The sequence below is a fragment of the Thermobia domestica genome, chromosome 3, assembly GCF_964235325.1.
Source record: "Thermobia domestica chromosome 3, izTheDome1.hap1.1, whole genome shotgun sequence".
In the NCBI taxonomy this organism is placed as follows: domain Eukaryota; kingdom Metazoa; phylum Arthropoda; class Insecta; order Zygentoma; family Lepismatidae; genus Thermobia; species Thermobia domestica.
In genome coordinates this window covers 134,554,429-134,572,025 of record NC_137456.1, presented here as the reverse complement: position 1 = coordinate 134,572,025, position 17,597 = coordinate 134,554,429, and the positions used below count along the sequence as shown (strand labels likewise).

Genomic DNA, 17,597 nt, shown 5'->3' with positions numbered 1-17,597 from the left:
CATTTTTTCAAAACAGCGAGTATCCACGCTACGAAGCGCAATTTTCAGTCTTTCAAGTTGAAATTTTGACGGTGGAAGCACGAAATATGTTAAATTTGCTATATAGATTTTCTCGGCGATCGAATGTAAAATTTCAAAATGGGGGCCATTTTTTTCAAAACAGCAGTAAGTAGAAAATTGTTGCAAGTTGTGACAGTGACAATCTTGAAATATAAGTCACTTATATAAGTCAGATTTTAACACTTTTACCCCAAAGACATTGAAATATTTCGAAAAAACCCGGTTAAACCCAAAAATACCCGAAAAACCCATATGGGTTCAGGTGAGTGTGGGCTTTTTCAAAAAAGCTCGGGTATTTTCAAACCCTGATATAAATGCGTAAGTGATAGAATTAGTGCGTTTACTATTTTTTAAAACGGCATCTACTAAAAAAAAAATCCTGGAAGGAAGAGATTTGAGTTCATAGGTGCTCATTGATCTGGTTCAGGAGTTTAAATAGTTCGTTATCAATTGAAACATCATCGTTTTCATTTGAATCTCGGGATGATAATGCACTGCTTGTCATAACCCGTATATTCAAGAGAGCGTAGCAGTAGAACATTTGTTTTTATCCCAGAGTTGCACTGGCGTTATATGGGGAACTTGTTGCAGTTTTATTGCTTGTTTTAACGACTGAGTGAATAGGCACTAAAATAGGTAGACTAGCTCGTTGAGCGATATTAAAAATGTAGATCACAGTGTCTCGGAATGATTCTTCGCTTTTTCAGAAAGTTGATCGATTTGTATCCGACCGATTTGATAACGTTGCTGTTATTTGTTATTCCGAACCATGTAATCGTCATTTAAAAGTGCTGAAGTGCCGGCGCTAGTGAAATGCCACTGAAAGTTATGGAGAAAAATGTTATTGGGAACGGTAAATCATGGCCTTACTTCATTCACGTTTCTCATATAAGTGAATAGTGAATCAGTGTGGGGAAAGTGGTTAACCATCGAAGTAACTATAGCTAAATATGTCGTTGTCAGGCAAACAAAATGAGGCCTATGCTGAAACATTCAACAACAGATCGGACCTATTCGAGTTTACTAGCAGCCCTTCCCATTGATCTTAGTGGCTAGTGCGGGTGCCTTTGATGCACGTGATCCTGGGTTCGATTTCCGATGGGACAATCTCACAATCAATCACTTTCATTAATCGTCTATCTCCTTTAGCCTAAAGAGCATAACTGTGAAATGTTAAACTCAAATATTCATTTTATTTTAAAGTTTCCAATGAAATTGCCACCCGTCGTGACATGGATCAGAGATAAATATGACTCAGATCATTGTCAGCCACGTCACTTGTCACCATCATGGACTGCGGTAAATAGATCGGCTTCACAACCTCCTCCCTTGCCATATTGCTGAAGTTAAGATAAACTATACGAAAAACACTTGGCGGTGTTAAAATCTAAGATTTGTTACATTGGATGACTTCTCTGGACATGGACATATTCCGCCTTATGCAGAGTCATTAGTCGAACTCTTTAATATGACACTAATCACGCGTCAGAATGACTCTGTATAAGGCCCATTGAGTTTTAATGCCAGTGCTAAGAAAGTTTTCCTCAAAGGATCATGATCGCCGCTGTTTAAAGTACGTAAGTGGGCAAAAACGTAAAAGTAAATGATGCCTAATTCCAAGAATCTTGTGGTGACCCCAACGTATCCCTCATTTGTACGGAGCCAACAAATACCAGATGCGGGTACACGTGGACAAAACAGCGAGCCATACTACGAAAATCATCCCTCCGATTGTATCATGACATGGAGCAGGAAACGCAAATCTACTTTATTCACTTTCATGACCTCTGTAAAACGCCATTACGCCACTCTAATGAAATTGTGCGCATTCGTACTGTTGAAACTATATCATAAGCATTGCCGTCACTGTTCCATGGAAAACCTGCAGGGAAAAATGAAATGACGTAGTAATGCTTGTCCAACGTATGTTGTTCGTTGCAATGAAAATTCCGATGTCTGGTGATAGTTCATTATGTCCATCATACTGATGATCCCATAACAAAGAATCCGTAAAGTTGCACGGTTTTTCATGGGATAAATACACTTTGAAGATCAATCAAATACAACTCGATCAGTCTTCTGAAAAGAAGTGAAATGAAATTTCTAGTTTTACGTCCTACGATTATGTTGTATAGGCTAAACAATGGAATAATTGACATTGTAGAATTCTTTATGTTAGAGCTAGTAATATTATTTTATATTTTCAGGACCCACATTGTGGCAGAGATTCGACCTTAAAGATGAAAACCAACATGATATCACCAATCACAGGGTAGCGCAAAGTTTATTTGAAGAGAAATAAAGAAAAATGTCTGCTGTAACGTTTTCCCGTTCGCGGGATCCCAGTCAAATTGAAGATGATGATATTCAGATTACCTTGGCCCCATATCTACAAACTTACCTTGCCCAAGTGGGACATCAGCCAAGTTGCTGCCCGATTTTGTTTGAAAGAGCGTCCAGTTCATGGTGGGATCCAAAATTTGATTCCGAAATTTTAGAGGGACAGTATTGGAAAAGTTCGTTACCTCAAATCAGACTTCGCTTCCAGTATGCACTTTTGTACATATTTTTTATGTCGTTTTCGTGGTGCATCTATTTCTCGGCTATGACAACGAGGAATTGGTTGGTGATTGTGATAACGTTATTGATAGTGAAATTCATTGTTGCAGCAATTCTGCTTTTTACATACACGAATCATTATCAACGCCATTATTTGTCCGTTTCAATTACTATTGCTGTGATTCTTTGTACTCTTTCCCTGATATTACTGATTCATGAGGCTGATGACGCGGATATTACGCCCGTTGGACTGTTTTCAATTTGTATTGAAATACTCCTCCTTTTGTACACAGTCATTCCTTTGCCGCTGTATATTTGCATCATAATGGGAGGATTGTATTCTATCATATTCGAGTTTCTTGCTGCAACATTTCCGAATATGAATGGTGCTACTCCCGTTGCTATTCGAGCTGTGCTTCATCTATGCATACATATCATAGGTGTTCATATTTTAATAATGACTCATGTTCGTATGAGAGGTACTTTTATGAAAGTTGGTCAGTCACTTTTAGTTCGGCGTCAATTAGAGATGGAGAAACAGTTAAAAGAAAAGATGATTCATTCTGTAATGCCTCCAAAAGTTGCTGATTGGCTGATGAAGGAAGGTCATAGTGACGACAGTGGTGGTGATGATATGCAGTATTCAGAAACAGGTGCCATCTTGCGTAAGGCTTCGTCACCACGTTCTTCAAATCCTGGTGACATTCGGTCTCTTTTTAGACCTTTTAATATGCATCGCATGGAAAATGTTAGCATTTTATTTGCTGACATTGTGGGGTTCACGAAGATGAGTTCCAACAAAACAGCTGAGCAGTTAGTAGGATTGCTGAATGATTTGTTTGAAAGATTTGACGACTTGTGTGTTAATCACGGATGCGAGAAAATATCGACTTTGGGAGATTGTTACTACTGCGTTTCGGGGTGTCCTGAACCACGCGTGGATCATGCTCAGTGTTGCGTGGAGATGGGACTGAGTATGATCACTGCCATTAGGGAATTTGACGAAGAGCGGAAAGAGAACATAAATATGAGAGTTGGTGTACATACTGGCACTGTATTATGTGGCATTGTTGGCACCAAGCGATTCAAGTTCGATGTATGGTCAAATGACGTAACCTATGCAAATCAAATGGAGTCCACTGGAATGCCGGGACGAGTGCATATTTCTGAGAAGACGTATGAATTTCTTGAGGACCACTATATTGTTGAGGAAGGAGAACTTGTTCAAGGTTTGTGAACAAATTATTTTATGCATCTTTGTGAATTTTGTCTCTGTGACCAAAAGTAACTAAATAGTATATTGTGTTAATTAGCACTTATTTAGAATGTGACCAGGGAATCTTAAAAGAACTGTTGTATCCCTAGTATAACTTAGCCAACTAATCCTGGTACTTTCCATAGCTAGACAGTAATAAAGAGCTTCGGCTGCACTTTTCTTACACTTTTCTTCAATTTAGATTCTTTTTCATATAATTCACTAAAATTTGCAGTACGTTATTGAATTGTTAAGAAGAGATTACACACACACCAACGCACAATCTAGCGGCACAAAAATAAAAACAAACTACGATGTTACTCTTTATACGCGTTTCATACAATTGTGAATAAACTTGTAAACAATATTCAGAGTGTAAAAAGAAATTGTGTTAGAAATATAACGATCTTTGTAGGATTCCCAGACCACGTTGTAGGTGAATGTTAGTTAATCTTAATAAAATGTGCCAGAGTGTATCGTATTAAAGCTGTAACATGTTGTGTTGTTGAGATCTAAGCGACATAACCCTTAAAGTAGCAAAGTTTATTTTTATTAAGGTAGTAATGTGAGATTTTGTTGATTTAAGATATTAAATGAATACGGAGCTTCTTGAATGAGGTGAATGGTTCAGCTCCAAATAACTCCTTTGTGCTTTAATAATCCCTTACACGAAGCTTTGACAGACTTCACAGGGTTCCCACTCGTCCTGGAAATCCTGGAAAACCTGGAAATGTCCTTGAAAATTAATTTCTATCCTTGAAATTTACAGAAATAGTGAATGTGAGATTATGCTTTTTAATAATTATAATGAAGATTTTAATTGATTGCTGTTTTTGTTTCCTGTTTCTGCTTTTGTGCTGAATAATAATTTGTCATGATCCTGCATGTGTGGGTGGGCTTTCTTTCATCCACTTGTCTGCCAACCCATTCTTGGATGCTGTCTTCACTTGCACTATCCTCCAGAAACTGTGCTTTGTACCAGTATCAATCCTCCATGGATTGGTGTATGATAACATTTCCTATAAATACTTTACTTCAATCAACATCACGAAAGAAATGTTACATCATGCCTTCTATGCAAGGCAGTGCTATATGGCAGAGCTGGACAAAATAAGGACTATTGAAAGAGAAAGTCGAGTGCAGAGCAAGAGGAAAGAGATGTACAGCAGCTGCAGAGAAAGAAAAGGAAATTGATGGAAACAAGTGAAGCTTTGGAGACTGAAGCAAAACAGAAATTTTGCTTTACTTTATTGACAAAGTCAAATGCTATCTATAGTGCAGCTTCACTAAAGAAGAAATAGATTATGTCCATAAATGAGGAAATCACACAACTCCATACTCAGTTGAAAAATTTGTAATATAATTCCTTTTTCCCCTAATTATATCTGTCACGCAATAAAGATGCCATGTACGAAAAATAGATTTTTGTTGTTTGTAAATTTGTTCGGTGCATAATTAAAATGTCATGTAGAAAGAATGAAAATACATGTGCTGGATGTGGGTTTATCGGGTGGCTATAAGGGAAGTTGGAAGGCTACGAAAGAAAAATGAAAGCAGCACATTACGCTCCGCTTTGTGTATTAATACTGCACTTGCATTAATATTCAGTGCATAAGCTACTGTACTTTTCATTTCATTGTTGTGAGTTTGAACCTACAGTTGCAATTCTGTTATACCTTCCTGTGTTGAAGTCCTGGAAAATTGGTGATTTGTCCTGGAAATATCCTGGAAATGTTCTGGATTTTTTTCGGGAAAGAGAGTGGGAATTCTGACGTAAGTTGGGAGATTTCGTGTCATTGTCAAGCAGATTGCTTGTTCTGCGAAGATTAAAGTTTGTTAATAGAATCTCAGATGTCGCCTTTAGTATTTCAATGACGTACTCAAATGTAAGTGCTAAGTGAACTTCGCGAAAGAATGATTTTTGGGAATCATCACATTATTATTTATTTATTCCCTCAAGGTTAATAAAAGATTTTCATTTGAACAAGTGATTATGATTTATTCTGTATCTTGATTATGTTTATAGGTATGAAGACTTACTTCATTCAAGGAAGGAAGTCCGACCTGGATAGTAAAGTAAATCCGTGGCTGGAATTGCCATCTCCGGTGTCTCCTCACGGCCGTTTGTCTCCTTTGTCTCATCACATAGAAATGATGTCATCGAAGAAAGCATGTTCCCTGCCAAGTATACTAGACTCCGACAATGATGCTCATGAACAAGAAGAGCCTACCAAGAGTCCTACATCGTTGACGGGAAGAAATAAACATGGTCATTCAAAGCAGTTCCATCCGCTGAAATTCACCAAAAGGATCGTAATGAGTAAGTAGAGGAGTTTTTTAGAATCAGATCCATTCATATCTCAATCAAAAGCTATGTTGTAGAGAGACATAACTGTATATACTATGTCTTAGGGCTTCCAGACTTTTAGACAAATGGTCGGGACACCGTGTGAAAATTTATAGTTACGATGCACTTAATTTTTGCCGAAATTTCAAAATTAATTAAATAGGTCAACACTCACCAAAAGTGTGTGGCAGAGAATAGATTATTCTTATTGGCAGAGAATAGATTGTTGAATATCGATGAGTAATAACAGTGGGAATTTTTAAACATCTCTCCCATTAAATCATATAATTCATTTAAATATCGCACAAATAATATTATCTTATATGTTAGAGAAAAATCAGGACATTTGGAGTCTTGAACAATCTTTGGAAGACAGATTATGTAAATCCGGGATGTCTGGGAGCCCTTTGTGTAAAATGATAATCTACAAATAGCTCCGCGACATTTTTCTGAAAGATTGCGGTTGGAATAAATATACAGTCTGGGAGAAATAACACCACCGAACTCCGGGAGGTGATTTCTTATATCTAACGTAGAAAGAATGCTCTATTAAACACGGATCGAAAAACGCCTCCTTTCAGTTATAAACAGTCGAAAATGTGAGAAATCGCGTTTTGAACTGCCTGGCTTAAAAACATTGGACGTATCGCAAGCGGTTCAACGAATTATACAGAAACTATGCGGTCTTTCTGAATACCCTATTACAGAATCCTCTGGTGTCAGCACAACGAATTATATAAAAGAAGTTTGAATACGGGATACTATTAAGTACTAATTAAGCATTAATTACAGTGCTCAAATAGATGATATGTAAAGTCATTTCGTTTCTATGTTGTAATATGGAATCAAATTTCGATATTACAATATTCGATTTACTGACGTTTTTAGTAATGACATATATATAATAACTTGCTTCTGTTTAAGAGTCAAACTACTAAACTGTGTGGTATCTTGGACTTTTGTTGAGACTAAATGACTATAATTATTGGTAAAAGCAAGTTAGTGTAATCTAAGGAATGCATGAAGGAAAACACAATACTTACAGCAGAACTGACAAATAATTGAACCTAGATCTTTAACTTGACAACAGTTGCTGTTTCTCTAAAGCAACAACAATATGCTGTATGTAGTTGTTCCAGTACTGTTTCGCGCTACATAAATATGAACACTGTTAAAGTATGTTGATAATGCACGGTGAAAATAAAACAAGTTGTTTTGAAATGCTTAGGGCATTTAAGTTACAAAGCTGCAAGTAGTTTTATTTTATAGGGTAGTATTAAGCAGTTGATTTATTGATGCAAAATACAAAATTAATAAGTTCTCACTGGAATATTAGATTACTTAGGAGTGGGACGTTTTGGTTGTTTAGTGGATGCCTTTTTGAATTTTAAAACGCGACAAATGGACGATGATGATATTAAACAATGTAAGTACAAAACTTACCTCTTTTTAAAAATAACAGACAAAGTAAAAGAACATATGCAAAAATGAAGAGAATTTTTTCTCGTGATGCTTCCTTTTCCTTTCATCTGTCATTGTGTATGTTCTTATAATGACTGTGCATCATCTTTCTAACGCTCTGTCTTGTTCTTTTGTTTTATACATGCCCCATTTGTAACCAAGTGGTTACGGCCCATACTTTCTCTGTGCGTAGTCCGTCTCCGATCCCTGCTAGAGCTCTCTTGGTGGCGAGATAGTGTGGTGGGGAATAGGCTATACTGTTAGGGTTGACCTTGCACAATCGATGCACTAGCCTACTGCATCAAATTCAAGCGCCAATCGTGGTTCAGAGCCTACATTAATATTAGAGTCCGTCCTTCAAAACTTAAGGACGCAAAATACAAAATCTGAAAACTCGAGTTCGATCCCCTCGGATACAAATCCGAGCAGTAGTTTCGATCCTACTTTAACCAGTAAGCCGCGTCTTGTATAGCCTCAGTCTTGAAAAGATATACTAAAATCTACTATAAAGATATACTTTTGTGTTTTTGATGTCACTGTGCTGTATAACAACACCATTGTTTTATCTTGTTTGAAAGAGATTTGAAGATTTTTTCGATGAAGATACAGAAGGTTGCAAGTAATACTCGTAATGTTCCAAAGAGAACTTTTTTCTTTTAATTTTGTATTTTATATCATTATGTCGGTTTTCTTACGCCTCTTTGACATTAAAGCTGGTTCCTTCCCAATAATGTATGACTCACAGAACTGTAGTTGCCTAAGGATTTCCGATAGAAGACAGGAACATTAAGGATCATTAAGTTTTATTATCCTGTTTGTCTTATAATTATATTGTTTCCAAATTAAAGTTACTGGTATAAGGCTGTAATTTCAAGACGCTACAGATATCCAAAAGGCTGTCAGTGAACCTTCGGATCATAAAGAAAACATTCCATGATAGTATTCACATGTCAATGCAAGAGCAGTGTATTAAAGAAATAAAGTATAGTTCTAAAGTTTCATTTCTATGCCTCATTCTTTAATTGATAAAAGTATGCATCTAGGAACAGTTAGGGAAGATGTTAAAATGTCGAATTCCGTTTTCAGGTGAAAAGAATTCGCCTGAGATCAAGAGCAACAGAAGCTTTACGCCACTGAAAGAGACACAGTCCAACGTTGACAATAAATATCACCAGGTAATATTAATTTAAAGTCTATCTTTAAAGTGTGTGCTTATTGGAGATTTACGTTTTATTATCAGTAGCTGTGAGAATGAGGATAAGGTAGCTTGCTTCTACGTTCTGCTTTTTTATATGTTGTTCAGGGATCAATATTATGTATTTTGTGAGTGGTATTTTATGTAATCTAAATCAATTGTTTATTTATAATTGTTAATTCTAATACCCTACTTTGTTCCTAATTTATTTTTATTATTATTCAGTGATTTCGATAAGCTCGGGTGATTTCGGAATTGGAAGGCTTTCAAAAATTAAGAAAAAATTCTTGTTATTAATAATATTTGGATTGTAAAGAGTACAGAGAGATACACTAACAGAAGTTTAAGTTGTTCTTCGAACGGTTAGAGTAAAGTTTAATGGATACAAATCCGGAAACTTAAATATTACTGAAATGTGCCCCCTCCCCTGCTTTCTCCCTTCTAGAATAGAAATTTTCGAGAGTACTGAAACACATATTCTGTTATTTTTAATTAAGAATTCAAATACTGAATTTCACACATCTAATTCAACGAATCCTTACATTGAACTTTTGCTGGGTAAGTGCAGAGTTTTCAAATGCAGTTATTTTTAATGAGAAGTTGGTATGCCGAGTTGCAACTTTCGAATTTCAGGGATTCGTGAGATACTCTATCCTTGGCAAAAAATTTGACAACTCCTTTTCATTTCTCTTAGGACACGTATTTTGAAAAACCCTTTTCTGTCTCTTGCTTTCGTGATAAGATAATGTTGTGTCCAAATTCCACTTTTGTACCTGTAGTGGTATGGTCTGGGCAATGATGAGTGAGTCAGTTGTACTCTTTTACATAATAATATATATTAACGTCACTGATTTTGGTTAAATCGTAAAATTACGTAATATTATTCTGCATAATGTAAGCCTCATTGTGGATACAAACGCTCCTTAATAACAATGTGACCGTTTTTGTTCAGTATTTACCATTAAAATTTTCAGTGTTTTTAGATCTTGTTAATCAAAGTATTTCCACAGATGTATATATTTTGAGCCTCAAGCACTTGTTCAGAAGTAAAAATTCCTTTCTACCTATGATTGTGATTGTAATAGTGACATTTTTAGTTCTTATTAGTAAATATTTGACATCTTACCTTAATTGTATTTCAATGTTACAATAACCACATTAGTTTCATACAAATTTTACTTCTGGAACGGTTTTTGAACCACAAGATATGTACATCTGTGCCAGTATTTTAAGTTAACAAGATTTGATAGCACAGAAAAATTTGAAATAATAACAAAAAAGGTCATATTGTCTCTAATGAGTTTTTGTATGTACAAGGTGAATTACATTTTCCCGAATAATATGTATTTTGTTTAAGAAAAAGAAAAATAGAATCAGTAGGCTTAATTATCTATATGTAGCTTTGCAATTCAAATATTAATAAGTGGAAACTTTTCGAACTTTTCTTAAAAGCTCACCAATTCTTTGAAGATGTTTCTAGTGAGGTAATCGAAATCATGGAGTGAGGAAATTTCAAATTAAGAACACATGTATAAGCCCAATATTGATAATCATAGAAAACTTGCATACAGTACGTAATCTTTATTTGTCTTGCCTTGTACTTCTTTTGATAGAAATACTATAATATGAGGAAAAAAAATTCCGTGTACTACATGTTCCATTTTTAAGAGTCAGCATGCTTCTGAAATAATTGAATAGTAAAAAGAAGCAATTGCTTTTAACTGGATTTGATAGAAAATTAAAAGTTTATTTTACACTAAACGTTGATTGAAGTTTACAAGTAATCACTAGATGTGTATAATACTATCAAAATAAACATACTGGTATATATATTGCTTCCTTTTTTTCCGTTTTTTTCCAAAGAATATCTTAAAATTATTTTCAAAATTATTAGTTTTCTTCAATATTTCGATCAAAATTGTTATCAGTGAAAAATACTTTCCTACTTCATGTCAAAAAATATGTATGCTGCCTCTTACAGAGTTAAAGGCTAGTCATATTCAATAAGTTTATCTTTTTAAGTGTGAATTAAGTTAGTATTAGTTTTGCCAATAAAATAAGATAATGGTGATTAACTTATATGTGTTGTTATATTAAAGTAGATACAAACACGAGTTCCTATAATAATTTTGTGCTTGTCAATAACATAAAATCGTAATATCGTATTGCTATAACTGTGATTCACTTTAATTTACTTAATTTATGAGTAAATTCTTTTTCAAAATTGAAAAGTAGAGGAATTTATTATAAAAGATTTCCGTCCGGTTGAAGATGTAATTTGAAAGTCACAATAAGGTCAGAAACCACTATGGAGTTAAATTACGTAAAATTTTATATTCATTCGTATCACTTATAAGAAAATCTAGTTGTTTGACTTTATTTTAGAAGCCTTTCCACTTAACCGCCAAGTGAGATACTTTTATCACTAAGGCTTATTATGTTGAGTTGGAAAATAGCAAACACAGTATGCTGTTGTACGTTACAATTCTACTTAATTGATATTTTATATCTATGTGCAACATCGAGGGGGAAATTCACTCGCGCTAAAATTATCCTCTTCTCCGCCTGTTGTAGGGATCAGCTTTAACCCTTTTGTACTACCAAGAACATTGTTATACAGGAATTACCATGGGGCCTTCTAAAACCCCATCTAAATTATGTTCTTTACGTAGAACCATCAAACAGACAAATGAAATTTTTAGTAGGCATTTTTAGCATACACTCGAGATAGAATACAAGAAAAAACTGAATTGTAATCTCACTTATTTAAAAGATATATCATGACAAACACCTCTGAGGTCTCAAAAGACCCCCTGATAGTACACAAGGATTAAAGGAATGAAATGGAAACCCCCATTTTTTTTAATTGCAGGTTCGGTTATTCGAAACTTTTTTCTGTCTGTTCCTCGTGATTAGGGTTCACGATTTCAACTGCAATATTTCAGAAATTATATGTACATATATAGAGGATTAAGCGAGATAAGGCGGTGTAATACTTTTACTGATCAGAAAGTGATGAATATTCTAGACCTACTTGAATACGGTATGAAAAGTTAGAAGACTGGAGTGGAAAATAAATGAAATTAAAAGAACAGAAGCTGAAAGGTAACTTCAATAAAGAATAGTGCAGTAAAGAATTTATAAAATTTTAATTAAACCGTGAATAGTGGGGGTTAAACGTAGATGGTGGAAGTGTCTTTGAGATCTATTTTCTTGTTGGTAAAATGGATTTAACTTTGTGAGGGAGAACTAGGAGAAAGCATTTCGTCTGGGAATCCTGTTGAGTCTGTTGAAACTTTGTTCTCTGCACTCTCTAAGTAGTATAGGCGAAATTTCACCATAGTTATTTGGAAATAATTTTAGCCAGACTTGAAGTGAAGCTAAGTCTCAAAATTATGAAATGAAAAAAAAAAGAAATAAATGAAATATTTGAGTTTTCGTCCCACAGTTATGTCAGTTAGGCTAAAGGAGACGATGATGATAAGAAAGGAATGAAATGGTGGAATGAAGAAAGTGAAAGGAAGCGGGAGAACCCGAGAAAACCCCCACACATGGTGTTTGTCCACCACAAAATTCACTTGGCTCGAGCTGGGATCGAACCATTGACCCCATGCACCACAGCTGAACGCTCTACCACTGAACCCCCCTCCTTCTCAAAATTATGTTGACATCTCTTTTATGTTTAATGTTTTTCTCATAGAGCTTGTAGTTGGTTCTTTTATACAAAGGCTGTTTCTCTTGAGCTTTCAATATATGTGCTATGTGAAAAAATACGAATGTGGCGGACCTGGAAATGATTTGAAGCCTTTATATGCCATTGAGTGATAGGGATTGTACAGAGCTTCCTATGGCAAAAGTGATACTGGGAGATGATGAAAACAATTCCCCCGAAATGGCTCTTTCATTTTAGAAGCAAATCGTCGTGACACTGACTCATGTCTGACGAGTAGGGGGCTAATATTTTCCTCTAACCTCACTTTTGTAATAAGTTCTACACTCCATTTGACGTGGAGGACATTTAATACCAATTTTCGTGATTGCAGGAAGTGCGATATCTGTCACTTAACAGCAGGGTGTAGATGATGTTGCAGGTAAGAAATATAGCTGGCGACCGCTGCGGAGGACTCTTGGAATTCATGCGAACATCACAATTATCACTTTTATGTTTCAGGTTTTTGTTTCAATTATCGTGGGCATGGTAGGCGAATATCATTAATTTGATTGTTCTTTCAATTCGATTGTAAGGATGGAGCCCCGTTTTGTCAGTTGTAATAATGTGACGAAGTACTACTTCATTTCACTTTTCATGAAGTTCGAGGCAAATTCATGCACACTTACATCTCTTCCCCTTCGCTATGTATCTCGGTAAGACGATATGGCACCCATTTCGCCGATACCTTACTAATACCCAGTCATTTGTTAGCATTTGGTACATAGTTAATGGTATAAGATTCAATATGTCTATCGATTGCCGTTTTTCAGCAACGTGCGAAGTGCATCCAGGTAATGAAGGTCTGTTTCCGTGTCATTTAACGGTTGATTCACAGATACTTCGGAATGCCTTTGACCATCTGGCCAGAGTGTGGTACGATAAAGCTGAGTCACTAGAAGCCCCCAATAACTACTTGTTAATTTACATTGCGTTTCTTTCATGTGTAACTGAATTCCAAAACACAACTTGTTAGTCATTGACTCAGAACCATGAGACGAACTTATTCCAACAGTGTATCCGGTTTAAGAAAAATGACAAGTTGCTTTAGATGACTATTTTTCATGTGCAGTAATCAATATTCTATTCTATTAGTTTTTGTAAAATAGTTAAATCTAGGTAGAAACTGCAGTTAGATCATTTCATTAGTAGTTATCTTTAGTTATTTTCGTAGATACATTCTTTCTGTTGAATATATATACTTTTCATTGGTTGTCCTTTATTCCTAAACTATATCGTAACACTCCAGACGAGCGGCGGGCTCTGCCTCTCGAGGAACCAACGTCCAGAAGATGAACAGCGAGTAAATCCTCCTCTTTGCTTTACAGTTTTATGTCTTTAAAATAACTTAAGCGAGCCTTTTCTACGAATTTTGTAAAAACAACAATAAAACCTCTGTGTGCAGGGAAAAGGAGTTCTTCCGCAGCATTAATATTTCTTCAAGAAATGTTACATTGTTAAATAGGCTGAAAATATTAAGTGAAGCTGCAGGTTTAAACCGTACTTAATACAGTTAGGAGATACAGTCTTCGTCTATCAGAAATGTACAGTATTTACGGAATGTGTTTAAAATATCTCACATCTGGTTGTGCTACAGCCCACGTATCTCTTGTCACACAAGCTGAATACAAACTCCTGTGCTGAAATCAATACTGTTAAGTCTTTAAATGTGATAATAAGATAACCAGTCTATGAAAAATGTGTAGCTCTTGCTAACTTAATAAACGCATATGCTTGTAATAAGTGAACTTAAATTGATTGCCCATGTCTTCAATCAATAGGAACTTTTTAATAACATCCAAGAAAGAAAGAAAGAAAAAAATGTGTGCGTTGAAGTAGAATTTGGGTCGTAACTAAAAGATTCGATATTCGAATATATATATATATATATATAACAAGTTTTGTCAGTCAAGTCCAAGATGGTATATTGTACCTTCATTTCACAGATTCAGGTCACAGAATTAGAAGCAAATAAGCGAAAAATCATATGTGTTGGAAATCAAACTCAGGACCATTCACGTAGAAAAACACAAGCTTAGCATGACCCTATTGTAGTTATTTATGTATATATATAATATACAGTATATCTGTTTTATAGGAAAAACAGCTATCTCCGGTAGGAGAGCCTTGAAAGTTTGAACGCATTACGTCAGTTTGGATTCCATCTTAAACTGTATGTCCACGTCTATATAACCTCGGTGCTGGAAAGAACCGCTAATGTCCGACCAATCAATAGAGAGGAACATTTTGACCCCAGTAAACGATCATACTCAAATTACCAAAGTAAACTGTTTTAAAACATTCGTATATTGAGTTTACAAGCTACAATTCTTGAGCGACTTAGTAACATACTTTATTTATTTATTTTTGTTTAAATATAAAAGAATGTTTTTCGTCCAAAAGTGTTCCATTTTCCGCCATCCGCCAAAAAGAAGAGCTTAGAAATTGCACACCATTCACTATACAGTCAGGTGTGGGCCTTAGTAATTTATTCTTCCTTCTTTCATTTCTTTTACCACAATACGGAAGAGCGTTGGAGGATGAACGCATTTTACGAGTTAAATATAACTGAAAGTAGCAAATAAGCGTAAGTTTCTGAATAAATTCACGCCGGAGGTGGGTGAGAAGAGAATATGATTTATATATATATATAAGGCCGATAGGTGCCTCAGTATTCAGGGTGAGTACATTGAAAAATCGCTTAAGGGATAAAGATGAAAGGTGAAACGTTCCGATCAGAAATTTTTCATATTACTTCTTCGGGTCTAAAGCGGGTGCTACATGAGATGATCCATATATTACTGATTTTCTAATTTTCTAATCCGACACTGATGATAGTGTGTGATAATTGAGGTAAATTTTATCATAGTTTAGGACTAATTAAGAAGAAAAGGCTGTTCTTATCCATAACATATTTGCAACATTTCGTTAAGTTGCGTTAAGAAGTGTTTTATTTCTTTTTCTTGCAAAAGATATTTGAACACAAAACTAAAACTGAAGATGAAACAGTTACACGACTAGAGGTACCAGTTACAGAGGACCAATTGAGTGTTAATATTTCTATAAATAGTCGAAAGGATTCGGGGATTCGTAGTAATAGTAGACGAAGCAGTATTCAGCAACAGGTGAGAAGTCTTGATATTTTTTATTACACTCCCTTCTTTGCTGTCGTGTTCTCATATTCTTTTGAGGTGTATCTCGACAATGGGCCTATCACAAAAGCATTTGTAGATGCATTTATTTATTTATTTATTTTTTAATAATCAGGTTTGTTCTTACTTTCTGTACTATTATTTTTATAAGTCTTTCTTCTTTAGAACATGGTGTCTCGGGATAATCCTATACTCATCATCTTATTATCCACAAAGCCAATAACGCCGACTTCGACAGTAATATTGTTTATCACAATAGCATGTTTATGTGTAATTACTGAAGATATTAACATTAGTTTTCGTTTCGTAATATAAAATTCCTGTATATCATGATTATATTAGTCATTTTGTTATTACACAATAATTTGATTACTTATTAGAATTCTACGTATAACTTTTTTCTAAACTTGGAATTATTCTTGTCTGTCTGTCTTATCTCTTTTCTACAAAAGTAATACTCATATATTTCACAGTAGAATAATGCACATATCACCGTTGTAGTGTTGAAGCATGTCTGTTATAATTGTTACTTCAGAAAAGTAATGAATAATTACTGTATTTATATGTTTTGTAAATGGTGTGATATGCAGATGCTTTTAAGGGTTGTAACTTTTCTTCTCTTTTCCTGATGTTGTTTAGTTCTTTTCTGGTGTTTACTTCGCTTTAGTTGGTGCTGGTTTTTAACTTTGTGTTGTATTTTAATATGGAGAAATAATCATACCAAATGTTAAATGACTGTTCTTATTTTAATATATGTACAATTGTGCATCCATTTTGTTTACAACTGGGCAGTCTACTTTTATTGGTCAGTGTTTAAAAGATATCCTTGTTCTGCCTGTAGTAGTTGAAAATGATGGATAACATGGCGTAGTGAGATAATGTGACTGTCTTCAAGAAGTACACACGTATTTTATTCCCTGTAAAATCTGCAAGCGTGCTCTAATATCGAGCTCTGACATAGCCAGGTAATTCAGTGGTAGCTCTTGTACCTCTGATGCGCAAGGTCGCACATTCCGTCCCAAATCATGCGAGATTTTGATGGATAGCATAATGTCCAAGTCTTGCACAATGTTCTAATATGACGTTACAGCCTAAAAGTTTATAGATGGACTCCTCTGTCTCTCCGCTTTAAGTAACAGATGAAACAGGACAAAATACAATATATTGCAGTAGTTAGATACGAAGTTTCAGTGCAGTGCCCCTGTAATTCTGTTTTCTTTCAAGTGTTATTATTCCTCCAATTATCCAACATCATCCACTTGTATGTGGTGTGATTGGAAAGTTTTAAGACAGGAGCCGTCACAGCTGAATGGTAGGTGAGTCCAGTATTGCGGAAGAGAAGGTTCTTTGTATCTTAAAGTGTTAATGACTTATACTGACAAACTGTAAGTGGTGATTCCTCACATCAAAATGAAAAGTTCATATGGATCTGTGGAGAAGAGTGCATAGTTTCAGAGGTAACAGATTTTAGACATAGAGCTGTCCAAATTCGTGAAAAAGCTAAATTTCAATCCGTGCTATTTCGAATTCGAGAAAACCTGTAGTGACAGTCCATATCAGCGTAAACAAAGTCATACGTACATAATCCAAAAATACCTATACTGGGTGTCTATCGGTCACGAAAGTCACAAATGTCAGGAAAAAGTCACGAAATCAGAAAACGGTCATGAAAGTCACGAAATTTTGCTTTTGGGTCACGATTTTTTGAAACTGTACAAATATAAGTACGGACTGAAGAATTTTGTTCTATAAAACGTCAAAATTCACTACCAAAAATATCTATAGTCGCCTTTAGATGCTACCAAATCGCAAGCAAAGCACACTTCTATCGCATGCATGAAAATTCAGCCTAATTCGCA

General features: G+C 35.1%; 1 protein-coding gene across 3 annotated transcripts in view; it reads left to right on the top strand.

Annotated features, from left to right (window-relative positions):
* Ac13E (Adenylyl cyclase 13E) overlaps window positions 1-17,597 on the top strand; it is a 99,152-nt gene that overhangs the window by 7,165 nt on the left and 74,390 nt on the right. For 2 of the 3 annotated variants that reach the window (XM_081751736.1, XM_081751734.1), the window contains exons 2-5: window positions 2,268-3,848; window positions 5,901-6,194; window positions 8,769-8,857; window positions 15,559-15,711. In XM_081751736.1, coding sequence (XP_081607862.1) covers window positions 2,369-3,848; window positions 5,901-6,194; window positions 8,769-8,857; window positions 15,559-15,711 — 2,016 coding nt within the window. In that variant the 5' untranslated portion in view covers window positions 2,268-2,368. The remainder of the gene's footprint in view (window positions 1-2,267; window positions 3,849-5,900; window positions 6,195-8,768; window positions 8,858-15,558; window positions 15,712-17,597) is intronic. The other variant, XM_081751735.1, reaches the window with a different exon arrangement.